The following is a 26866-nucleotide window of genomic DNA, read 5'->3' on the forward strand; positions in this document are numbered from 1 at the left end:
TCTATCTTCAGAAGTGATTGTCCAGCTACATGATAGAAAAAAAAGAAGCAGCAGGAAAAATGCAAAAGAAGTCTAGCCAAAATATTCAGAAGATTACGTTTCTTACTGCGTCAAGGTTTACTATCACGTGGACAAACTGATACAGAGGGGAACTTCCTGCAGTTAATTAAGCTCCTGGAAGAGGAAGATCCTGAGTTGATGACTTACTTGTCAAAGAAAACCACATTTACATCACCCCATGCTCAGAATGAAATAATGGAGATGTTCAGCCATCAAATACTGAGGAACATAGCACACGAGGTGCAGCAAAGTAAAATCTTTGAATTAATGGTTGATGGCACTCAAGATGTTACAGGTGCCGAACAGGAAGCGACATGTGTACGATACGTAGATGAGAACCTTGACGTCCATGAGACATTTCTTGGTTTGTACAGTGTTTCCAATACAACTGGTGAAACAATATCCTCGACTATATTTGATGTACTGACTAGACTCAGTTTAACACTGTCAGAATTAAGAGCACAAACTTATGATGGAGCCCTAACATGAGTGGTGCGTACAGTGGATGCCAGGCAAAAATAAAAGAGAAGCAACCGTCAGCTTTGGTTTTTCGCTGCGGAGCACACAAGGCTAATTTAATAATGCAACATGCAGTTGAAGCTTGTGAATGTGTTCGAGATTTTATCCAGTGGGTACATGAACTTGGTGTCTTGCTTCAGAGGCCAGGCAAATACAAGACAATCTTTGAAAAATATTGTATCGTCAGACAGCCACAATGGTCCAGTTAAATACATTTGCCCACTGTGTTCAACACGCTGGTTGTGCCGCCTATCTGCAATTACATGTGCTAATGATCACCACATTGTCATTGTTGATTGTCTGAATTAGCAAATGAAAAGTCAGATGTAGCAGTGAAAGCACGATGTCTGCTGGATAGATTTGACAAAGGAAAGACAGTTTTAGGATTATTGATGGCTCAGCATCCATTAGAGGAACTAAACTGTGCATTCCAAGCAAAATCAGTGAAAGTATCTGGCATGATTGAAGCATCTGCAATGACAGTTGAGCAATTGCGGGTATTGCGAACAGAGGAAAATTACAACAAAATATTTGATGAAGCTGAGAAAAAGGTAACTTCCCTAGATCTGTTGCCTATTGAACTACCATGCATTTTCAGACCCCCCAGAAGGATCATAGGTGATGGCTAAGCACACCATTCTGCAACAACTAGAGATTACTACACAAGCCAATAATTTGAATTTGTGGACACAGTCATAAAACATCTGACCACTAGATTCAATGCAGACAACAATGACTTGAGACAATATCTGGCACTTGAGAACATGATCACATCTGGCAAGATTGACAACTTGGTTATAAACTTCTATCCAGAAATCTCTGTATAACGGCTCGAGTTTCAGTTGCCCATGTTCAAAGGAACAACAAAAGCAGTATCTCTGAAAGGTGCAAAGGATGCTTACTGTAAAATGCATGAAACAAGCCAGCAGATGTTTAATGAAGTGTTTCTTCTCATGAAAATTTTGCTTGTATGTCCAGTATCGAGCTGCAAATGTGAAGGCAGCATTTCTGTATTAAGACGGTTGAAGACGTGGTTAAGGTCAACTATGTCTCAATGCCGCCTCAACCATGTAGCAGTTTGTCACACTCACAAAGATGAGGTCGACAAGATAAATATAGAAGAGTTTTTGTGAAATAATTCATAAACAGATCATCACAAAGGAGGTCTATGTTTGAAAACATGTGGACTAGAGGACTAACTGAATCTTACTTCAATGAAAAGTATGAATAATTATGTGCTACATTGTATTGATGTGTAATTTTCAAGAGTTTGCAAAGACATTTTAATTATTTTTATGAAGCAACATGAACAGTCTTTCAGTAGATATAAACTTATCAAGGGTAATTACTAATTTTATTAATATTTGAAAACGTAATTCATGCAATGAAAGTTATTAGTAGCCTTGTCAAGTATAATGGCCATCTTTTATACTGTGCAGTGTGCAGGAATAAATTCATGTGGCAGTTAATTTGTGACACATTTGTCTTTATTCTATTAAAATTTTGAAAACTGTTCACAACACCTCACTCATACAAACCTACATGGAAACCTTGAAGTATTGTGGTAACAAGATTACTCTGTGACTGCATGTTTACAGCTTTCAGGTTCACGTAATCAGAGATTACCAATTTGCAAATTGAACAGTCCACATAAGTGGTTGCAAAAATCATCCCCCCATCGAGTGTAAAAAATCTACAGCCCCGATCATCTGCATTCTGAAAGATATCATCAAACACTATGAATGTCACTCAGATATATCAGGCACTTCCCATTATACACATTCAGTATCAGCTCTTTTTGCCTCTCACAAGTAGTGCAAGAATCACACAAGATATTTAACATGATGCAAAACATGTACAAGATATCTCTCATATGAAAGCAATCTTAGTTGTTCTCTGTTCCTCAAGTTCAACTGGATGCTAGATCTGATGTGTTGAGCCAGCAATCTCCTTCAAATTTTTCTATACATTCATCTCTTTACAGTAATAGAAGAACATCAATGTGAATGACCACAATCACTTGTCTAAATCAATGCAGAACCTGGGCATATCTTCCTTCTTCCTGAAAATTATTACTCAAGATGATCAAGTATTATCTGAAGACTATATGATTCCATCTTTTAAAATCCACTGTACTTCATTGCTGGCTCCAGGAAAACCTGTACAACAGTTTTCTAATTTGATATCTAACCAGTGGGTATCTGATGTTATGTGAGTATTGTTCAACCCAATAAGCCATCTGCTCCCAAAAATACATTAGCATAGTTTTTCAACAAGTCACAAAGTTGCTGGTTTTGCACTGGCACTGCACAATCTTTAACTAGTGATCTCGGATGTGTTCTGAGTTTATTTTTGTGTATGGCATGATGAATGTAACTGTAGATTACTACTACCATCAGTTGCTTCCATTTTGTTCACCATATTAATTACTATTTCAGCATGCAGCTGGATAACCAATCATCCATAACTTTAGCCCATCCACACAGAAAGATAACTGCCCAACTTGGTCCTGCTTGCTTTCTGAGCAGTAAACAATCTGCATCATGTGTGGGCTCTATACTCATGTTACACAGCACTGGAATACTATAGAATGTCTGTAGAAAACAACAGAAAACTACTTCTGTACATGAGATGCTGTGACTACATCTTCCACATTCTCATGTAGTCCACTGCTTTTGTGGTTAATCTGATTGGTATTAGATAACTGTACTATGGAATATTCAATTTATCAGTTGCACAAGCAATAAAACTGACATTTAATCTTTTCAGTGCATCCATACTAAAAATGTTAGAACCCACAACTGAGGTTTTGGGGGAAAATGCCCTTGTCCTGTAAATGCAACATCCTAGATATAGCCAGAACTTGATCTTTCCATTTATCTCTAGCTTATCTTCATCTCCAGAACAATGTTCGTTCTGTTAGATCCGAGAGCAAGGTAACCATGTTCCTTCATTGAACAGCAGTGTGATTAAATCACAATGCTAAGATCTAGGGTGGTTAGTTGGCCTTCTGCTGAGTTTGAAATCTAGCATGATGTAGGTGGCCTGGTAGGATGGTATTTGAAATGATAACAGTAGAGCAGTCAACAGGATATTTTCTTTATTTCAAAGTCACCACTTTGTACCACATTGTGGCCAAAAACTATCTCAATCAAGGTGAAAAGATCCTTTACATTCATTTGATGACACAACTACCACCTTTCTACAAACTTTTCAAGAACAATATTCTCATGATCTCTTAATGCCATTGTCAGGTAAACTATGCCATGCAAAAAAACACATCATCTGTGGTAATTTTTATGGTATACCTTTTCATCACCTTAAATTTGGACAGACAGATTAAAATCACATGTTTTCCAAGGAATTAAAATTTTGTTGTAACTCAGTAATGACTGTTTTGTAGTCTCAGACTTGATTTTCCTTGGAATACTCAATTAAGTCTGGGATTATATATTTAACTTAAAATCAGTCATTGTACAACCTCCTTTGGAGCCAAGGCATCAAGTTAGTTATCTTTCTCAAAATAGCTCAAATCCTTCTTCACTAGCTTTCTGAATGTTGGTAAAAAATATATTTCTTCTCATTCATAAAGAGTGTGTATGTGTGTTTTCTTATAGCAAAGCCACATCGAGCTATCTGCTAAGCCCACCGAGGGGAATCGAACCCCTGCTTTTAGCATTGTAAATCTGTAGACTTACCGCTGTACTAGCAGGGGGTCATTCATAAAGAACTGTGATAGCAGCTAGACATTCTACTTCATGACTCCACAACAATACCTGGCTGAGATACTCTTAACATTTTGAGCACAGCACTGCAAGAGCTCTCAGGAACCCCAGCACATTCACTGATGATCAAAATGGCTTTGCTCTAAGGTGACAGAACAAGGAGATGCATTAAGCTCTTCACCCATCAGATCAGTTCTTTCCAACCCCAGGCTTCTTAGTGATACATAGCTAATTTGGCAGTATACTTTCATGATCTGGGAGGCACAGCACTAGTCTATTATCTAATAATTTAGCTATCCAGAGCCTGCTATCTCACCTGTTGATGAGGTTGCTTCAGTCGGTATACATTATTATCAAATATTACACTAGTCACTCTCTAATGTTTTCAGGCCAGAATTACTCTGGCTTGTATAAGTGTGAAGTCCTACATAGGCTGCTGTACCTGATTTTAGGTTTATCAGAAGCCATACAACCATGACGAGTCTTAATCATCTGTGTTTTTCTTGCATCGAGGTCGATCCTTAGGGAAGTGTATGGACATCCATTCTGGGTGTACCAGATATCTGTAGTCATTCTTCCTGAGTTGGCAATTGCAGAAAGATATAAATCATACTTTTTCATAACTGTCAAAAGATCAATGACCAGGAGAGGAATTACCCTAGACCCAACACCTCTCTTAGAAAAATATCACCCCTCAATGGTTGACTCTTCCTCTGAGTTATAAGGCCTTCTAATCACAGTGAAAAATGCTATTTCATGAATTATGGGGCATTTTAAAGTATACATAATACGAGAGAAAGAACAAAGCATCATAAACACTTCAAGAATACTGCAAACCCCACAGTGTGATATTGTGTGACTTTGATATTTAAATATACCATGCATTTACAGCTTGTTGTAATATTATAGTACTTTTTTTCTAAATATGACCTTTGTTCTATCTATGTGTAGGTTTCCGATAACATGTGGTTGAGAAAGTAATTTTGGTGATTTTGTTACAAGCTATGCTTGTTTTCTTCTTGTTGATGGTTTTGAAGCTAATAATATCTTATTATATTTCTTAAATAACGTTGCGAGTCAAATTGAAAGCTACAATAGATAAACTAAGATAAATTTGCTATTTCAATTTTGATGATGCAGTTAGAAGTTCACTATAACACATAGTCAACATTATATTTGGAACGTACCATAGCTTTTTAACTTTGCTTTGTGCATTACTATTTTACTGTACAAATAGCATTAAAATCGCTGTCCACTAGACGATGCCACTAGGTGAATAAGCTCCCTCAGGCCTCTTTAAAGATTTAATTTTCTTCTCTCCCTTACATCAGTATCTGAAACAATAATAAAAAAACCAATACAGTTAGCTAAGTGAAATGAATTTGCGTTTTTTCTGTATATATATATATATCAGTTTTCTTAAGTCAGTTCATTCAATCCAAGGATTCAAGGCTTGCACTTTAGGGATAGGAATGCGCTCTAAAAACAGACTGTGAAATCTTATTTTTTGATCAGATATGAGCGACACGAAATATGAAAGGTTTATTGACCAGCTGCTTTCCCTTTAGCTTATCAGTTCAGAGGTAGGAATCGTTAAGCACAGATGGTACATTATGTAGCTTTGCGTGAAAACTCTACAACAAAACTTCCTTCTTTTACCACTACGTAATCTAATAGTTTGAAAAAGACAATTAACGTTTAGCCTCTATTAAATAATATAAACTGAAGTCAGTATTTGCGTGCAACATTAACTCCAACTTAAAAAATTAAACACTAAAAGACCCATATCAAATTTATCTACTGGTTAAACACTACGTTCAGTACAAACCATTACTTATAAAATATTTTCTTAATTAAAACTTAAACATTTTATGATTTAAATACCCCTTCCTCCCGGTAGGTAAAAGTCGGGTTTCGATATTCTTGGTAAACAGAGAACATGTAGTCTTAAATGAAAATAAGCAGTGTTACTTTACTTTGTCTTTCAATGGACTAATGAATGAACCTAGATTTACAGTATTAAATATTTGATAATAGCCAAATAAGAGATTTCCAAGATCGCTCAAGCAGTAAAAACATATTTATTACGTAATTCTACGCTCAAGCCACTGCAATGTCATCTAAAAGACAATTATCTCCTTCCGCCTTTCTAGGTACATATAGATCATAGTCACGATAAGGGAGTGATCACAGGAAGTAGGTCCTTTTACACATTACCTTATATGTGTCACAGTAGGGAGATGACGTAGGTGTGAGCTCATGGATGATAGACGGCGTCTCTCAGTTCTTACTTTCTTATCCCTATGAACAAGTGTAAATAAAAGTGAGTTATTAATCTACGTTTTATAATAACTTAACAATACTACTACTATTATAGAATAACTACAAGTAATTTACTGACAAAATTGTTTGTTTTACTTTCATTTTTCGTGAATGAGTTCTAAAGCAGTTACAATTTTCGTTTTATTTTAGTACTAATAGTAATACTAGCCGAAACTAAGTTTTCAGGAAAAGCAAAGTTTATATCACAGCTAGGAGGTTAGGAATAGAACTGTTATTAACATAACTTACATAAGTTTAGTGTAACAATGTGTACTGTATGTTTAATATTATTCTTTCACTTCTAGCATTGTGTCTTATTATGGTTTCACTTTCAGTCACTGACCCAGACAGAGTGTAGGTAAACATTTACAACAGTTAAAAGTTATTCAAGCTTGGTATAAGGAAAGCACAGAATGTTCATAATGAGAGTGTAATCGTTGTTAGTTCAGTTACATTTTTAACGAGATTAAGGAAGTAAGCTAGTAAGTTGTACAACTTGTAAAGTATAACCTGCATTGGAAGATCAATCTAGAAATTTTTTCAGACATTCGTTATCAACTAGTTGCATATAGGGGATTCGATATAAAATGAATAGTATTCAATATGAGTTCAGTATTATTATTAATAAGTTGTAGGTCCCCACTTGGTAGTACAGTTGAAGTACAACAGAATCAGTAAGATGCTTAAAAATATAAAGTGATGTCTTAACATCTGGACCTCCTCAGTTATGATAAGTTGTTTTGAAGTTGTGAAGTGTATTGTTCATAGATAATGGGCTTCACACTAGATTTTCAAGTTATTTATTAATGGCATGAATGGATGCATTTCAAATGATTATGAAGACATGAAAAATGTAAGTCAGTATTGTACTCAGAGAACCACCTTTGGACTATTTTAGAAGATACAATTTATAGTGGTATGATAATATTGAAACTTGGGCAACATTTGGTTACCTGAGATGCTTTAATAGTGTATAATGCCAATTTTACCCTTAACTGCTGCAAGAGGGTCAATTTTTCATGGGGCTTCCTGCATAAATATTATAAAAGTTACTTGTAAGATAATTTTATCCACCTCCACTTGTCCAAGATCCATTGGAAAAGTCTCAACATCATTGTTAAGTACATATTTAGGTCATTATACTTTAAAAATAGCAGTTCTTGTTTGAAATCCCAGTTTGCTCACACACACCCTTCCACCTACTGTCTTTTCTACCAGTAAAACATTAATTTTTACTGTAATATTAGTTGTATAAATGGTTAAAATTTTCTTCATTAAACTATGTCCAAGTTAAGACAGTTTTATCACTATTATATTTTGTGTGAACATCACATCTAAAACTACATGTGTTAAACAACAATTTTCTTTGTAACAAAAACCTATTTCATAAGCTACTATATTCACGCCTCTTTGAAAGACTGAGGGTTTTTTTCTGTCTACTTATGAATTCATTGCAATGATATGAAATTGCTCAGTTTATGTAAATTGTATTACCAGCTATATAGAGGCGGCTCACCTCTTGCATAGACTTGTTGAAATGGGTATGATATTAATAATTTTAAATCTCTGTGTAAAAACATCTGGTATAAAGTTTCACAGTTCTAAGTGGCAATACATCCTAGTTATTGGTTATAATATTGTTATTTAATTATGCAAAGTAAAATGTGGTCAGTAGGTTCATTGAGTTCATTGTTAACCTACTTAATGAAAAGGGGAACAGAGATCATCAAGAACAAATTTATCCTAATCTTTTGTATTACTATCCTTTTACTAAAAGAAAAAGGAGCTCAAACAAGAAAAATTATCTCCAGTTCTTTATCTTTATACCTATCTAACAAAGGCTTAAAACAATTCAAATAATTCACAACACATCATTAGGCATATCATTACTTTATAAATATATAAAATATAACCAAAATATAATTCAGTATAAGAATCAGTGTGTAGCAAAGAACTTAAAACACACTGAGTAATGTACAGGGTGACCTGTAAGTCCCTACCCATCTTTCTCTAAATTTGCCAGTTATTGTATCCAGGGTGTCATCAGTATTCTTGTGCTCATGTACCCATGTACTTGTCACAATACGCTCTTGAAGTGTAAATGGGCTTACATTGGCCATATTTCTCTGAAAAAAAGAAACAACTTTATAATACATGCATAGTTGAATATAACATCTGGATAGGTAGGGACTTACAGGCTATCCTGTATGTTGCAGATAATTACAATAGACATAGGTCCTCAGGTAGGAACATTTGAAATTTTAGAACTTAAGTGTGTTATTTGTTATACTTAAGATAATATTTCCAACTATTTTATTCATTTCCAGAGCACAAACATATTGTCCACAGAAACACTCTCCAAACTTGTAACAAACAAGTCAAATCTCCTGTGATCTATTCATAACCCAGAAAGAAAAAAAAACACAAACCAAAGACTTCAAGCTTCTCCTCAGAGTGATGGCCTGTGCCACTTATTTCAAATATTTATCAAGCAAGAACTTTTGAAAAGAACAAAGTGACTTGGGAAACTAATAAAGTCAGTCTTGTTTAACAAACTGACTAAAATTATAAATTAATACACAAATCTAAAACCTTAAATCACGAGCTAAATCTTCAGCTGGGTAGCAACATGAGTGGTAGTCCTAGTCTGCAATATTTTCATCATGTTGATATTCTTACTGTGGTAGAGGAAATGAAATTTTAGCAGTCATATACAAAGATAATACCCCTCGGTGTGGATTCCTGTACGTGGTGAGGGGACCTCCCAGGGAAGGTTCTGTTCTATCTGGTTACCTTCTCTGGGATCTAAACTTCCACCCACTTGTTTGCCTTGCGTGGTGACCCGTGAAGGGGAGGAGAGGATCCTGGTGGTTGAGGGGTCCAACCCTAACACACCACTTTGGCCTTGAATTCCTGTAGACGGGCGGCCTTTGGGTGGCCCCCCTTGGGTCAATCGGCTGGTCCACTTGGGCTAGAGTCAACCAAGTATCAGTGTTGGAAGTTCTCAATGGGTGTTGTGAACATTGTGCCTGATGCTGGTGTTTGGGTATAGTGCTCACGAAACCCTGGCGTTGCTGCATTGTCCTTGCGTGACTTTATAGGGCTCCATGGTGGGTGGGGTCAGTGGGTACCGAAATTTTTTCTTTTTCCTATGGATCCTCCAAAAAATTTAAATAACATTGTAAAACAACAGTCAATGGGTAAGCGACCACTTCTTGAATACTCAGAACAGCAATCTTCAACATCAGTAACACACGTACCTCATTTTCTTATATTACATTCTCTTTCGGAAAAACCTTTAGGGCAAATGCCCCCCTTTTTTTATTCAAAAGGGACTAGAGGGTCTTGCCGGCTCTCCAAAGTCAGTACAGAAACTTCGATCTGGTGACATATTGGTTGAAACATCCACATCCCAACACAGTGAACTCCTCTTGAATTCAAAGGCAATTGGGGATATACCTATTGAGGTTACACCCCATGCTACCTTGAATTCTTCACGAGGAGTTATTGTTGAAAGGGATTTGAAGAACGCTCCCAGTCAGAGATTCTCGCTGGTCTCTCCACTCAAGGAGTTTCTGCAGTGAGGCGATCTCCACTGCAAAGATGGAATTACACTGCCAACAAATACCCTCGTTTCAACATTTACTTCACCACGTGCACCTGCCACCGCCAAGGCAGGTTATCTCATTTGCAGGGTTCGCCATACATACCAAACCCTCTTCGATGTTTCCTATGTCAGATATTCGGCCACTCAAAGACATCTTGTCGTGGTTCCCTGACATGTGCTCGTTGTGGAGGCAAGGACCACGATGCCTATGACAGTGACATGAACCCATATTGCGTAAACTGCAATGGTTCTCACCCCTCTTACTTTCATTCTTGCCAAAAATGGTTGGAGGAAAAAGAGGTGCAGCGTTTGAAAACGACACATAACATTAGTTATCCTGAGGCTCGGAAATTGCTGTCCACAACTCCATCTCGGACATATGCTGCTGCACTTCATTCCACAACTACAGTGGGAGTGCAGACAGATCTCTCTGTGCCTCCAAGAGAATCGTTTTCAAAACAAATGAAAAGCCTTTTGACCTCCGTGGTTAAAAAGGTTGATGAATCGACTTCCACACCCATCTCTGTTTCTCCCATACCTTCCAACAAACCTCAAGATCGACGTCCTTCAGTTTCAAATACAGGCATTTCTTTTGATACATCTTTTACTCCCACCACAAGAGACAAAACAATTATTCGTTCACGTCCTCAGTCACTGGATTCCCCTTCCAATAACAAAAATCTGCCCACCCGTCCCAGAGCAGGATCCATGGAGGTTGATAGACCTCCTCCGACTAAAGACAGTAAAGAAAAAAGACGTGGTCGTAAAGCGAAGGGTTCTCCAGCCACTTCACCTACCCGTTCTTAAAAATGGCCACCTTGATATAGTGGAACTGTCGAGGTTTACGTTCTAATCTGGATGATATCAAAACACCGATTGCTTCCTACCATCCTGTTTGTCTTTCTTCACAAGAAACATTTCTCAAAACTGCTGATACTGTCTCCATTCGACAGTTTTCTCTGTACAGAAATGACAGGTTGTGTGAAGGTCGAGTACATGGAGGGGTGGCACTGTTGGTTGATCAACACGTGCCCACCCTGTCTTTGTCACTCAACACACCCTTGGAGGCTGTAGCCATCCGTGTTTCCTTGGGTCATACCATCACTGTTTGTTCTCTGTACCTGTCCCCTGGAGAGACATATGATCAATCAGATCTTGATGCTCTCGTTGAACAATTGCCATCTCCATTTCTAATCCTAGGGGATTTTAATGGACATCATCCCCTCTGGGGAAGTGCTATTATTGATGGGAGGGGCCAATCTGTAGAGCGGATGCTCTCTGATCACAATCTTTCTCTTTTCAATACTGGTTCTTCCACTTACTTTCATGCACCTAGTCAGTCTTTTACCGCTATTGATATCTCAGTTTGCTCCCCTTCATTATTCTCCCATTTTTCATGGAGGGTTGACAGTAATCCACTAGGCAGTGATCATTTTCCGATCCTTTTGAGAGAGACTGGCCGTGGTCGATGCCACCCTGCCCGCGTGCCCCGGTGGAAGCTGGATCAGGCAGACTGGTCCACTTTCATTGCTCTTGCAGAATTTGATCCTGCCATCGTAAATCAGCCATCAATAGACGACTGTGTAGCAGCGGTAACTGACTGTATTACACATGCAGCTGCTCAGTGTATTCCTAAAACCTCGACACGTTTTCCACGATATCCTCATCCGTGGTGGAATCCTGCTTGCCACTTAGCACGGAAGGCTCAAAAGCTGGCCTGGGATACTTTTCGTAGATATCCCACACTTTCAAACCGGGTTGCTTTCCAACGGGCCCATGCACATGCTAGGTGGGTAAGACGTCAAAGCCAGAAGGAATCTTGGATTAAGTTCACAACCAGCATATCTTCTACCACCTGTTCCAAGTTCATATGGGACAGGATTCGAAAGGTTAATGGGCACTAGAATTCAGTCCCCCTTTCGATCTTACTCTCTGATGGTCAGGAAGTTACTGATGTTCGGAACATCGCTAACACTCTAGGTGAAAGCTTTTGCTTTCTAGCACTTCTGCTTGTTCCTCCACCTTCCTGGCCATCAAGACTCGGGCAGAACGATCACCTCTTTCCTTTCAAACTGACTGTTTCTTTGACTATAATTGTCCCTTTACCCTGGTGGAACTAAAAATGGCCCTTCATCGGTCTGCCAGTACGTCTGTTGGACCTGATGATATTCATTATGACATGCTGCACCATCTATCTCCTGCTTCTCTTGATGTCCTTCTGATTGTTTTCAACCGGAGCTGGCAGGAGAATGTTTTTCCTGATGCCTGGCGCCAGGCTATTATTTTACCTTTCTCTAAGCCATGGAAAGATCCCAAGATTCCTTCAAACTACCGTCCAATTGCTTTGACGAGCTGTCTCTGTAAGACATTAGAAAGGATGGTTAATGCTCATCTTGTTTGGTTCCTTGAATCAAACAACCTCATCTCGCCCACCCAGTGTGGGTTCCGTCGACAGCACTCCACCACAGACCACCTAATTCGTCTTGAAACATCTATCAGAGAAACCTTTCTCAACCGCCAACATCTTGTATCAATATTCTTTAACATAGAGAAGGCTTACGACACAACATGGATGTATGGCGTTTTGCGAGACCTCCATACATATGGGTTACGTGGTCATCTACCCATGTTTATAAATAATTTTTTAATGGACAGGAGATTGGAAGTTCGTGTGGGTTCGACACTTTCCCGTTCTTTTGTACAGGAACTTGGAGCCCCTCAAGGCTGTGTATTGAGTGTTACACTCTTCAGTATAAAGATAAATGCCATCACTGAACAACTCCCTCTCACTGTTGCGAATGGGCTGTATGTCGACGACTTTTACGTCTCATGTCAGTCGTCAAACATGAGATATATTGAGCGGCAACTACAAACTGCCCTCAATTGTGTACGGAAGTGGACTCTGGCTAACGGTTTTAATTTCTCTCTCTCCAAAACTGTATGCATGCACTTTTGCCATCGACGGGGTATTCACCCTGATCCTGAACTTCATATCGGTGAAGTTTTGCTGCCAGTGGTTCCGGAGACCAAGTTCTTGGGGCTTATCTTTGATCGTAAACTGACCTTTATACCACACTTAAAGCAGCTTCGGGTCAAATGCACAAGAGCACTGAACATCCTCCGTGTTCTCTCTTCCACCAGTTGGGGGGCAGATCGCTGTTCAATGTTAAAGGTATATCGTGCTCTTATTAGATCGAAACTCTATTATGGATCAATGGTCTATGGCTCTGCCAGACCCTCGGCCTTAAAATGCTGGACCCCATTCATCACCAAGGACTTCGACTCTGCACTGGGGCTTTTCGTACCTCTCCAGTTCAAAGTTTATACATTGAATCTCATGAACCTTCTCTACACCTTCGCCGTTTGTAACTATCTGTACAATATACTTCGAAATTTCATTCCTTACCAAAGCATCCCACCTGGAAATGTGTTTTCCTTCCTCGGTGGGCAGTACTTTTTCAGAACAGACGATCTGTCATTGCTCCGTTTGGCCTTCGTGATCCGGCTAATTGGATGAATTGGGTCTGTCCTTGGATAACATTTCAGATTCCACAGGTCGGCCCATTCCACCATGGCTTATTACAGCTCCCAAATGTGACCTTTCTTTCAGTCACCTAAAAAAGGCTGATACTCCAGATTGGAAGTACCGTCTTTTATTCAATTAATATCTTTCAAACAATCATTCAGTTCCCATTTATACAGATGGTTCCAAATCAGGTAATTCAGTGGGCTCTGCTATGGTTTGCTATAGGTCAGTAGTTGCGCACAGAATCCCTTCTACAGCTTCTGTGTTCACTGCTGAACTGTATGCCATATCTCTTGCCCTGGATCATATTGCAGCTGAGCAGTACTCCAACTGCGCTATTTATACTGATTCGCTTAGTTCTCTACTGGCCCTGGAATCACTTCACTTTGGCTCACAACCTGTTCTTGCTGATATTCAAAACCAACTGGCCCATTTCTCATTAACATCTACTTCTATCCAGTTTTTCTGGATACCATGTTATGTTGGTATTCACAGGAACGAGCTTGCAGACACGGCAACTAAATCTATCTGCTCTCGCAATATCACCACTTTACCTATTCTGTACGTGGACTATGATCCTGTATTCAAGGCTCGGCTCTGTGCCAGCTGGCAGTCCACTTGGAGTGAGCAACGAGACAACAAACTTTTTCAAATCAAACCCAAAATTGGACTTTGGCCATCTAGCTTCCGTAAAGTTCGGAAGGAGGAAGTTGTTCTCACTAGGCTATGCATTGGTCACAGTTTTTTAACTCATCATTTTCTTTTATCTGGAACTGATGCACCAATGTGTAGTTTGTGTAACACTCAAATCACTATCAGCCACGTTTTACTTTTTTGCCATCGTTACAATTCTCAATGACGGGAATATTTTAAACATATTTTTTCCCAGGGTCAGTCTGTAACATTGGACAGAGTTATTGGTGATGGTGACTCTGTCCACCTTGATAATGTTATTAATTTTTTAATGGCCATTAATCTTTTTAATCTCATTTAAGTGTTGCATATTTATTCATTACACCTTTTTAATTGTGGTTCCTTTATTAGTTTTAATCTCTCTCCTTCAATTTGACATTGGACAATGGCCAGAACATTAAATAACTCAACACCAGGACTGGAAAGGCAAACTTCAGGTGACTAACGCTACTGTTTGAACTATCCGTTTGAACTACTCGTTAGTCGTCCTGGCGAGTTGTTATTGTACTTTTGCTGCATATCATTTCACACTTTTACTACTTAACTTTTTAGTACTGGCCATATTGACTCACAACCCGGAACCAGGACTGGAAAGACCGACTTCAGGTGACTGACGGTGGTTTTTATACTGACCTGTTAGTCTTCCTGGTGGGTTATGATCATTACCATTCTGCTACAGGTAGTCCTTTAAAACTTTGTTGACTGGATGTCAACATTGGTTTTTACGCCATTTTCTGTTTTAATTGCCGTTTTGCTTTTATCTTCAATTACTTTTACACATTCTACTCCATTTACTTGACTTTATCTTTTTACTGGACATTTGGCTACTCATTGTTACAATTTTGCTATGTATCTTTTAAAACTTCTATTATTTTACATTTTGATACTGGTTGCTATGACACATGGACTGGAAAGACCAACTTCAGGTGACTGACGGTGGTTCTTGAACTTACGTGTTAGTCTCCCTGGTGGGTTATGATCATTACCTTTTTGCTAGAGTAAATACCTTACAACTTCTTATACTCTGCCTTCTATCTTAACATTGTAGACTAGGTGTCAACATTGGTTTTATACTTTTTTGTTTTACCTTCATTTCCATTTATGTCTATTACTACATTTATTTATTTATTTTTTTTACATTTTTACCGAATATCTGGCGCAGATAGCCTCGCTGCTTTGTGCCATAAAACACTAAATCAATCAATCAAAGATAATATTTTTTCTTATTAATTCTATAATTTCTGTAAGTAAAACCAAGAACTTTGATTTATGAGCATAAATAAACAGAAAAAAAAGGGCTTCAGAATTTTACCAGTTGCAACACCTAGTGCATACTTTTTCCCAAAGCCTTCAATGGTGCTCTTACAGAAGAAGGGTTTAAATTCATGCTTTAAACTCTCTCTTTTTGAAAAAAAAAGTTTTTTTATTACTTTAACCTCAATGGTATTAGTTATTAGTTTCCTTTTTTGTGGACACACGTTTAAGGTTTGTTGATGCCATATTTAAGAATTGGAGATTGTTCATGGTAGTGGAAGAGAATGAATACCAGATGTATATACATGGATACTAAAAACTATAGATTTGCATTCAAGAGGTTATAGAGATTGTGCAAATACATTATGAGAACTATCTAATGTGTAAATTAAAAAACTTAAATAGCATTAAAGAGATTAATGGTGTTTAAAAAACTAAAAACATTTCTCAGGTTGACAGTGCTACCATCGCCAATAACACCCTCTACTGTTACGTATAAACCTTGGGATAGAACATCTTTAAAATGGTGCCATCATTGAGAGTTGTAAAGACGGTAAGACAGTAAAATGTGGCTTATTGTGACATGAGTGTTACACAGACAACACATTGGTGCATCAGTCCCAGATAAAAGAAAATGATGAGTTAAAAAACTGTGACCAATGTATAGTCTAGTTATAACAACTTCTTCTTTCCAATCTTTATGGAAGCAAGACAACCAAAGTCCAATAGAGGGTTGTATTTGGAAGAGCTTGTTTTTACATCGCTCACTCCAAGTCAACTGCTAACTGGCACAGAGCCGTGCCTTGAATACAGGACCATAGTCCATGTATGGAACAGGCACAGCAGTGATAGTGCCAGAGCAGACAGATTTAGCTGTGGTGTCGGCAAGCTCATTCCCTCGAATACCAACATGGTCCAGTATCCAGAAAAACTAGATAGAAGTAAATGTTAAAGAGAAATGGGCCATTTGGTTTTGAGTATCGGTGAGAACAGGGTGTGAATTAATGTGAAGCAATTCCAGGGCCAGTATAGAACTAAGCAAGTCAGTATAAATAGTGCAGTTTGAGAACTGCTTAGGTTCTATGTGATCCAGGGCAAGAGAAATGGCATACAGTTCAGCACTGAACACAGAGGCTCTAAAGGGGATTCTGTGCACAACCACCGAACCACGACAAACCATGGCAGAGTCCACACACCTGATTTTGAACCATCTGTATAAATAGGAATGGAAGGATGGTTCAAAAGATGTTTAGCAAATTACAGTTAGTATTTCCAATTGGGAGTGTCTGTTATTCTCAGATGGCTTAAAGATTTGGGTCACATTTGGGGACTGTAATAAGCCATGGTGGGATGGGCTGACCAGTGGATACAGCACTGTATTCATTAAAAAGGGCAATAACAGTTAAGTTATTAACCAAGAATAGACCCAATTCATCCAACTGCACCTGAATTAGAAGGCCGAAAGCAGCAATGGCAGATCAACTGTTCTGAAAAAGCATGGCCCACCAAGGAAGGAAAGCCCAACCCCAGATGGGATGCTTTAAGGAACAAAGTTTTGAAGCATATAGTAAAGACATTTGCAAACAGCAGTGGTACAAAGAAGGTTCTTGAGACTCTGTGTATAAGCTCTGAACAGGGGAAGTGCAGAAAGCCCTGGTGCAGAGCCAAAGTCCTTGATGATGAACGGGGTCTGGCATCTTTAAGGCTGAGGTCCTGGCAGAGCCATAGACCAGTGATCAATATTCTAGTTTTGATTGAATAAGAGTATGATATATTTTTAACCTAGAACATCGATCTGCTCCCCAAGTGGTGGAAAAGAGGACCCGGAGAATGTTCAGTGCTCTTGTACATTTGACTTGTAGCTGCTTGATGTGTGGTAAGCCACAAGAACTTTGTCTCAGGGACCACAGGCAGCACAACTTCACTTATACAGAGTTCAGGATCATTTGGTGGTGAAAGTGCATGCAAACAGTTTTAGAGAAAGAGAAGTTAAAGCCATTTGTTATGATGAACTTCAGTAAACGATTGAGGGCAGTCTGTAGCTGCCACTCAATATACCTCATGTTTGATGAGTGACATGAGATGTGAAAGTCGTTGACATAGAGCCTGTTTGCAACATTAAGAAGGAGTGTTTCAGTGATGACATTAATCTTTATACTGAAAAATGTGACACTCAAAACACAGCCCTGAGGGACTCCACTTTCCTGTAGAAAAGAACAGGAAAGTGTCAAACCCACATGAACATGGAATCATCTGTTTATTAAAAAGTTTTAATAAAAATGGGCAAGTGGCCACGTAACCCATATATGTGGAGGTCTCACAAAATGCCGTATCTCCATGTTATATCATAAGCCTTCTTGATGTCTAAGATGTTGTCAAAATGTTGTCGTTTGAGAAAGGCTTTTCTAATTGATGATTCAAGTCAAATCAGATGGTCTATGGTGGAGCTCTATTGTTGGAACCCACATTGGGTGGTCAAGAGGAGGTTATTTGACTCGAGGAACTAACAAGATAAGTATTAACCATCATCTCTAAAGTCTTTCAGAGACAGCTCATCAAAGCAATTTGATGGTGGTTTGAAGGAATATTGGGATCTTTCCCTGGCTTAGGGAAAGGTAAGACAATAGCCTGGTGCCAGGCATCAGGAAAAACATTGTCCTGCCACATCCATTTAAAAACAATCAGAAGAGTAGCAAGAGAAGCAGGAGATAGATGGTGCAGCATTTCATAGTGTACATCATTAGGTCTGACCAATATACTGCCAGACTAATGAAGAGCCAGTTTGAGTTCCACCAGTGTAAAGGGACGATTATAGTCATAGAGACAATCAGCTCGAAAGGAAAGAGGTGTTTGCTCTGCCTTAGTCTTGATGGCTAAGAAGGTGGAGGAAGAAGCAGAAGTTCTAGATACCCAGCAAAAGCTTACACCTGGCCATCAGAGAGAAAGATCAAGAGGGGACAGAATTGTAGTGCCCACTAACCTTTCAAATCTTGTCCCATATGACTTTGAAAGTGGTGATAGAAGATATGCTGGTTGTGAACTCAATCCAAGATTCTTTCCGGCTTTGATGTCCTCCCCATTGAGCATGTGCATGGGCCTGATGGAAAGCGAAGAGGTGCGAGAGAGTGTGGGATACCTACAAAAAGTATTCCAGGTCTGTTTTTTGAGCCTTCCGTGCTATGTGGCTTGCAGGATTCCAGGTTTTAGTAACACACTGAGCAGCTGTTTGTATAATACAGTCATTTACTGTTCCACAAAGTCATCTATTGATGGCTTACAGACAATGGCAGGATTAAGATATGTGAGAGCAGTGTAAGAGGGCCAGTTTGTTTGATCCAGCTTTCACTGGGACATGTGGGTCGGGTGACATCAACCACAGCTAGTCTCTCTCAAAATTATAGAAAAATGATCACTGCCTCATGGATTATTGTCAACCCTCCAAGAAAAATAGGAGAATAGTGAAGGGGAGCCAATTGAGAGGTCAGTAGCAGTAAAGGACTGACAAGGTGCATGAAAATAAGTAGAAGAACCAGTATTGAAAAGAGAAAGGTGATCAGAAAGCATATGCTCTATGGAGCATCCCCTCCTCTCAACATCAGCACTTCCCCAGAGGGAATGATGTCCATTAAAGTCCCCCAGGATTAAAAAATGAGATGGCAACTGTTCAATGAGAGCATCAAGGTGTGATTGATCATATGTCTCTCCAGGCAACAGGTAAAGAGAACAAACAGTAATGGTATGACCCACAGAAACACAGATGGCTATGGCCTTCGAGGGTGTGTTGAGTGGCAAAGACAGGGTGGGCACATGCTGATCAACCAACAGTGCCACTCCTCCATTCACTCATTTATCACACAGTCTGTAATTTCTGTACAAAGAAAACTGCCAAAAGGTGACTGTATTGGCAGGTTTCAGAAATGTTTCCTATAAGGAGAGACATACAGGATGGTAGGAAGCAGTTAGTGTTTTAATATCATCCAGATTAGAATGTAAACTTCAACAGTTCCATTGTATCAAGGTGGCCATTTTCATTTACATGTAGGTGAAGTGGGTGGTGAACCCTTTTGTTTAGAACCACGTCTTTTTTTCTTTACTGTCTTTATTTGAGGGAGGTCTATCAACCTTTATGGATCTGGGCTTAGGTCAGTTGGGCAGGTCTTTGCTGTTGGTAGAGGATTTCAGTGACTGAGGACATGAACGAATGATCATTTTGCATCATAGCTTGAGAGAAGAAGATGTATGCAAGGAAATGCCTGTACCCAAAATTAAAGGAAGGGAATCTTGGGATTTCTTGGAATGTATGGAAGGGACAGAGATGGGTGTTGAAGTTGATTCATCAACTCTTTTAACTGTGGAGGTCAAAAGACTTTTCATTTGTTTTGAGAATGATTCTTTTGGAGGCACAGAGAGATCTGTCTGCACTCTCACTGTAGTAGTGGAATAGAATGTAGCAGCGTATGTCAGAGATGTAGTGGTGGGCAGCAACTTGTGAGCCTCAGGATAAGTAATGTTACGAATCATTTTTAAATGTTGCATCCCTCTTTCTTCCAACTATTTAGGGCAACAATGAAAGTAGGACGGGTAAGAGCCATTGCAATTGATGCAGTGAGGGTTCGTTTCACACTCGTAGGCATCACGATTCTTGCCACCACAATGAGCATACCTCAAGGAACCATGATACGGCATCTTCAAGTGACTGAACCGCTGACACTGGAAATATTGGAGAGGGTTTGGAATGTATGGCCATACTCTGCAATTAAGATAATCTGCCTTGATGATGGCAGGCATATGTGGTGATGTAAATGTGAGAATAAGGACATTGGTCGGCATCGTAATTCCATCTTTGCGAGTGGATATATGCCTCACTGCAGAAACTCCATGGGTGGAGAAACCAGTGAGAATCTCTGACTCTGAGATATTCATCAAATCCCTCTTAACAATAACTTCTCGTGATGAATTCAAAGTAGCATGAGGTGTATATATCCCTATGTTGAGATGTGGATGTTTCAACCAATATTTCACCAAATCAAAGCTTTTTTACTGACTTGACTTGAGAACATTCAACACTGGTACATGGTTGACCGTAGCCCAAGTGGACCAGTCGATTGACGCAAGGGAGGCCCACCCCAAAGCCACCCATCTACAGAAATTCAAGGCCACAGTGGTGTGTTAGGATTAGAGCCCTCAACCACCAGGATCCTCTCCTTCAATTCACGGGTTGCCATGCATGGAAAACACATGGGTGGATGTTTAGATCCCAGAGGAGGTAAACTAAAAGAACAGAACCTTCCCTGGGAGGTCCCCTCACTACATACAGGAATCCACATCAAGGGGGAATTTAGGGACCATGGCCCTACAATTCCAATCCTAAGTAGTAGAACATGAGCTACCTGGTTGGGGCCTGGCCAATAATGATGATGGATTGTGTCAAATTCAACACACAGTAAATGAATTAGGTTTTGGATGAAGAGCTTACCTGTTCTGGGGTTAGAGTGGTTCCCCTACAAGGTTGCTAATTGTATATTGGCATGTTTATAATCTCTACAGAAATTCTGTGTTGGTAATGCCCTCACAGGTCCTTCAATGTAGGATTATAGTTGTAGTGTGAGAAGAGGTAAATGTGTTTTGGGAGTTAACATTTTCTTAAATCAAAAATGTATTTCCAATGATACTTTCCTCCTCTCTCACTCTTCTGCCCTTTCTTACCACGAGGAGTGTTGGAGACTGTGGATTGGGTCAGTCTAAAAATGTGATAATATTACCTGAATGAGTTATTTATATACAGTACCAGGTTAGAGAGTGTCATGACAAATACTTTCAAGAGCAATTGAGTGGGGAATAAAAAATTAGTGCAAATGAGAAAAAATCAGGCCAGTGCTAAGATGGCCAAATTAAGGAAATCTTAATTTGATTAATATCTGTAGTGTGAATAGAGGTATGTATTATTGGATATACAATTTCATTTTAAGAAATGTTAACTTTCATAATAAACAGAGGGGTAAATATAGGAGGTCTGTTAAAAAAATACGCGGACTGACGTCATAAAACAAAATGTACTTTATTTAGAAGTTAGAGGTCTGCGACCCCTTCAAAGTACTCTCCTCCCCAACGCACACACTTATCCCAACGGTGTTTCCACTTGTTGAAACAGTCTTGGTACGCTTCTTTTGTAATGTCCTCCAGCTCCTTCGTCGCATTTGCCTTAATCTCGGGAATCGTCTCAAATCTTCTTCCTTTCAAGGGTCTTTTGAGTTTGGAAAACAAGAAACAATCGCAAGGAGCAAGGTCAGGTGAGTAGGGGGTGGGTGGGGAAGAACAGTGATCGAGTGTTTGGCCAAAAACTCGCGAGTTCTGAGGCATAAATTTCGCAGCAACGCGCCGCATCTTCAATTTTGTGGTCAAAATCTCGTAACAAGATCCAACATCCCACACTCTTCAGCAAGCTCCCTGACAGTCAGACGTCAATTTGCCCACACCAGGGTGTTGATTTTGTCGATGTGGAAGGACGTCCAGGACACTCATCATCTTCAATGGACTGTCGACCATCCTTAAAACGTTCCTGGCACTTGAAACATGCCGTACGCTTCATAGCAACATCACCGTCAGCCGTGTTAAGCATAGCAAAAGTTTCAGTCGCAGATTTTCCAAGTTTAACACAAAATTTCACAGCAAGTTGTTGCTCCTTCAGGTCATTTATTCTGAAATCTGCCAAACGAAAAATCGCATTTCACTTAAAACCGCGTAGCTAATACACAAATGAAGATATCTGCAATCGGGAAATGGCGTTGTAATCAGCTGATCTGTGCGAACCTAGCGACACCAAGTGGATTCCCCTGGAGCCGCGCAATTCAAACAGTCCACATATTTTTTGAACAGCCCTCGTAGACAAATAATCTATTTAACATAGCTCATAATATCATTCTTTTAATGAAAGTGGATGCACAAGTATTACAATATATGAAACAATTAAAAATGGAAACATGTTCTGCCTAAAAATATGTTGTCCACATTTTTTAGAAGCAGTGTAAATGTTTTGACTCATCAGTGCCAAATATATTTATGTTTATTTAGGAAATTTACTGTTACAGTTTCTAATATATACGGTACACTGATCATTGTTCTTCTGAAATGTACTGGTTTTTTGTACTGATACTTAGTATGTTTTGGAGAAATGCCTAAGATATAATATGGAATCACTGCAGAGGTAAAAAAGAAAGTTACACTTTGAAAAGCTATTAATAATATAATAATTGGTGTTTATTCTGGAATGATTTGTTTTCTTTTTGACTTCTGCAAAATGTGTAGTATATTATAAACCTATTTATAGAATCTTATTCTCATAGTTAAGAGAAGAATGGCATACATTCCTAAAATGTTTACTTTATACAACAATTCACATGTGTAACCTTTCTTTGTTTTAGAGTACATATATAATGTCACTCAGCACCATGTTTTGCTCCCGTTGTGGGGATGGTTTTGAACCCCATGAAAAAGTTGTAAATTCCCATGGAGAAGTGTGGCATCAAGGATGCTTTGTGTAAGTAACTATATGATCAGTTTCTTCATTTTTTTCCTGTAGACTATTTCAACATAATATATCCATAATTCTATATAAGAGAGGATTGTTTTTGTTTTCATGTTAAAACTTGCACGCCTAAGAAATGTAAGGTACTATAATGATATGAGCATGTTAAACCTACAAATATGATAAGGAATTATGAGTAATGTAATTGTAACCTGAATGAGTTTTTTCTTGTCACACTGCTGCTTGTAACATCAATGAAAATCTACTTTGAAATTTCTTAAATTTGGTCATGAGTTATGGCAGACATTAAACTATTTACAAAATATATAGATAAAATGGTATAGAAAAGTAAAAAAGATAATGTTACTTAAATATGTAATGCCTGAATGGATACATCTCATACCAAGGGAAAAATTGGATCATTAATTGAATTATACAATAAAAAGTTATATCTATTTAATTTTATACAGGTAAAAAATTTTAAGAGGATAGAAATTTTTTGAATAAAATGGTAATAATTTGAACTTTAACTTCAATACCAATTTTTAATTTGTCATGGTATGAAGTAATTACGTGAACCTTAGTTTTGAGATATTGTAGCATAATGATTAAAACAAATAATAAAAACTTGTTTTCTGTTCTTTATTATTGTATAAGCTAATTTCATAGGAGATTTGCAAAGGATTGGAACAAAGTAATAAAACTTAGCTAAAATTGTTTTAAAAATGTTCTAGAAAAAAAAAGATGCATACAACTTTTGCTACAATTACTAGCCAAGTAACTGTTTGAAAGGAGAAACGAAATTTTAAAATTAGATATATAATAAAACGAATCAGGTTTGAAACATTAAATAAAACCTTGTAATCATCCATTTAAAAAAAATTCTTATTATTTTGGTTTGATTACTCCATTACTCATAAGAAAAATGAAACTATGTGCAATATTTTTGTATCAATGAAAAGACAAAATATAATTTTATAAAATAAAAACTATATTATAAGTAAGTTGTACAATCACGTAAGAAGACAAAAATCAGTAATTGAAGCTTGCAGCAAAGATAAGCATTTTAAACTGTTTCTCAAAAACAAATTGAAATATCTTGAAATTTTCAGAGCTGTGAATTTTTAGAAGTATTGCATATGAAAATAAAATTTTACTTGCAGAAGCTACTTAATTTTGAAAGTTTGTCCAGTTCTATCTGATAGGTAAGTTTAAAACTACAAGATGCAGATTACAGAGATGTAATGCATTGAATAAGTTGAATACATACATCAAAGGAAAGAAACACAATTGAATATGTCAAGCAAAATTTTTATGTGAAAAACCTTACTGGTTGTTGGGGTGGCATGATTTTTACACTAGTCCATATGTAACAAAAACAAAGAATTCTGATTTAACATTTAAATACAGACCAAGTGCTAAATGTACAGTATATCATAATTCAATGCTAAATACATTATGAACTATCCCAAGCAACATGTATTGAGATAAAACCTAACTCATTCCAAAATGTACAGTTGTACAACCCCTTGAGATGAGCTCACCTCTCCCCAGGTGGACAGACACATGACCAAAGTGATAGTTTTTAGTCATTAACATTTTCAACTTTATGTGAGTAAGTTTTATTATGTGCACACCATTCTTCAATATTTAGTTAACAATATTATTTTACTACATTCGGAACAACTGCAACTAAATTTTTAAAACATTTCTCTGTATATACCTGACTGAAGATCTGTATTATGAACTAGTCATAAAAATCTGAAATTCAAAACTATTTCAATCATTACATGGGTATATGTTTATAAGAATAGTGATTTATAAGCCATTGACATCAAACATTATTTTGTATTTTTAGAAATAATATCAACTGGAAGTAAAAAAATTTTTAATGAACTAATGTTTCTAGTAAAAATTAGATGACATTTGAAAAATTTTAAATTTTTATTGTCAATGAAAGCTTTTTTTATATTTTGTTCATATTTTTTGTATAATTTATTTAATTATTCAATTTGTTCTCATGAAAAAATTGCAGATGTGCTCAGTGTTTTAGACCTTTTCCAGAAGGGATCTTTTATGAGGTAGGGAAAAACTAGAAGTTGTTGTTGTTGTTGGTTTTTTTCAACAAGTTAAGAGACATGATGAAATGAACTTGGTTTTTGTTGTAATGTCAATCTAAATTTTACAATACTCCTTCAGTTTTAAAGCTGTATACAACTGATTTAAGCTGTGAATGTAGATTGTTATAATTTCTAACAGTTCATTGTATCACATTTTGCTTTGTTCCACTAGTACATCTTGTGCCTAAAAGTACAAAAAAACTTTTGTTAGAAATCATTAATTTTTGGTTATTTATATTTGTGATGTGATTCCACCAAAAAGTATGTTTTTTAATACAGTTTGAAGGTAGAAAGTATTGTGAACATGATTTCCATATTCTGTTTGCTCCATCCTGTGGAAAATGTAAAGAGTTCATCATTGGCCGAGTAATCAAAGCTATGAACAATAACTGGCATCCCAACTGCTTTCGATGTGAGATGTGTCAGGTACCATTAGCTGACCAAGGATTTATTATCAATGCAAAGAGGTAAGAAAATAAAGACACCTATAACAAATATAATAATTGATGATATTGCAGAAGATAAATGTAACTAATCCAATCTGTTAGGGTTTCATATATTTATAAATTAAACAAAATATTTTCACTGTTTTGTTTCATTTTGTTAGTGTAAAACATTTTTTGGTGAGCGAATGTTGTTTAGAAAATAGAATTATGTACTAAGAATAACTCTTATGGGAAACATTGTTTCAGAATTTATTTTTTTTTACTTTGCCCTGGTTTGTCTATTTGTCAAAATATAACTAGAATTAATACAACACTTCTGAAATTAATTTCTAATTTGAGTTTTTCTTTTACTTAGAGCTCTGTGTCATGACTGTAATGCTAAAGTGAAAGCTGCTGCTATTGGAAAATATATTTGCTATAAGTGCCAGTAAGTATAGCATATTTTAATGGATACTTATGGAAACTAAAATCTTTGTGATGCTATTCATAATTTTTAATTTCCTAAAGAAAAGTTTAGTTTAAATGACAAGTTTAACTTCTATACCTCTATGAATGTGTTACTTTATGGCTACAAGAAAACCCATGTAATTGTTTATAACTGATACTGATATTGTTTTTGTTTAATCAACAGGAGAGTGCTAATAGTTTAGTATTACTAATAATGTTACAATTTAAAAAAAAAAAAAAAAATCTTACCTGCTATTTCTAAGGAAGGCAAAATAATATTTTTTCAGTGCCATCATTGACGATACTCCTTTGAAGTTTCGTGGAGAACCTTACCATCCATATCACTTTAATTGTACAGCATGTTGGTAAGATATATTAATTGTGTACACTTAATGTTCAGCCATCGAAGATTAGGCCTATTTTACAACAAGTAATTTTCTTACTGACTTTTTGCTCAGCTTGTTTACTTTTATATGCATATTTTATGTTTTAGAAATGCATTTTTCCATATTTATATGTAATTGCTTTATTGAAAGCTTAAATAACCTTGGATATTATCTATTTCTCTTAGTAGTACGTACACTGAGTCTGTATTACTTTGTGATACAATTACTTCACATAT

At 37.4% G+C, this 26866-nt stretch overlaps 1 protein-coding gene across 1 annotated transcript in view; it reads left to right on the forward strand.

The window, feature by feature from the left end:
• The first annotated feature begins 6198 nt into the window (after positions 1 to 6198).
• The window catches only part of LOC143240331 (LIM and senescent cell antigen-like-containing domain protein 1), a 34831-nt gene continuing 14163 nt past the window's right edge, over positions 6199 to 26866 (forward strand). Inside the window, exons 1-6 of the mRNA XM_076482591.1 lie at positions 6199 to 6627; positions 23128 to 23243; positions 25267 to 25312; positions 25631 to 25818; positions 26153 to 26224; positions 26532 to 26609. Of these exons, the coding sequence (XP_076338706.1) occupies positions 23140 to 23243; positions 25267 to 25312; positions 25631 to 25818; positions 26153 to 26224; positions 26532 to 26609 (488 nt within the window). The 5' untranslated portion in view covers positions 6199 to 6627; positions 23128 to 23139. The remainder of the gene's footprint in view (positions 6628 to 23127; positions 23244 to 25266; positions 25313 to 25630; positions 25819 to 26152; positions 26225 to 26531; positions 26610 to 26866) is intronic.

Source organism: Tachypleus tridentatus, chromosome 13 (genome assembly GCF_004210375.1).
Source record: "Tachypleus tridentatus isolate NWPU-2018 chromosome 13, ASM421037v1, whole genome shotgun sequence".
NCBI lineage: Eukaryota > Metazoa > Arthropoda > Merostomata > Xiphosura > Limulidae > Tachypleus > Tachypleus tridentatus.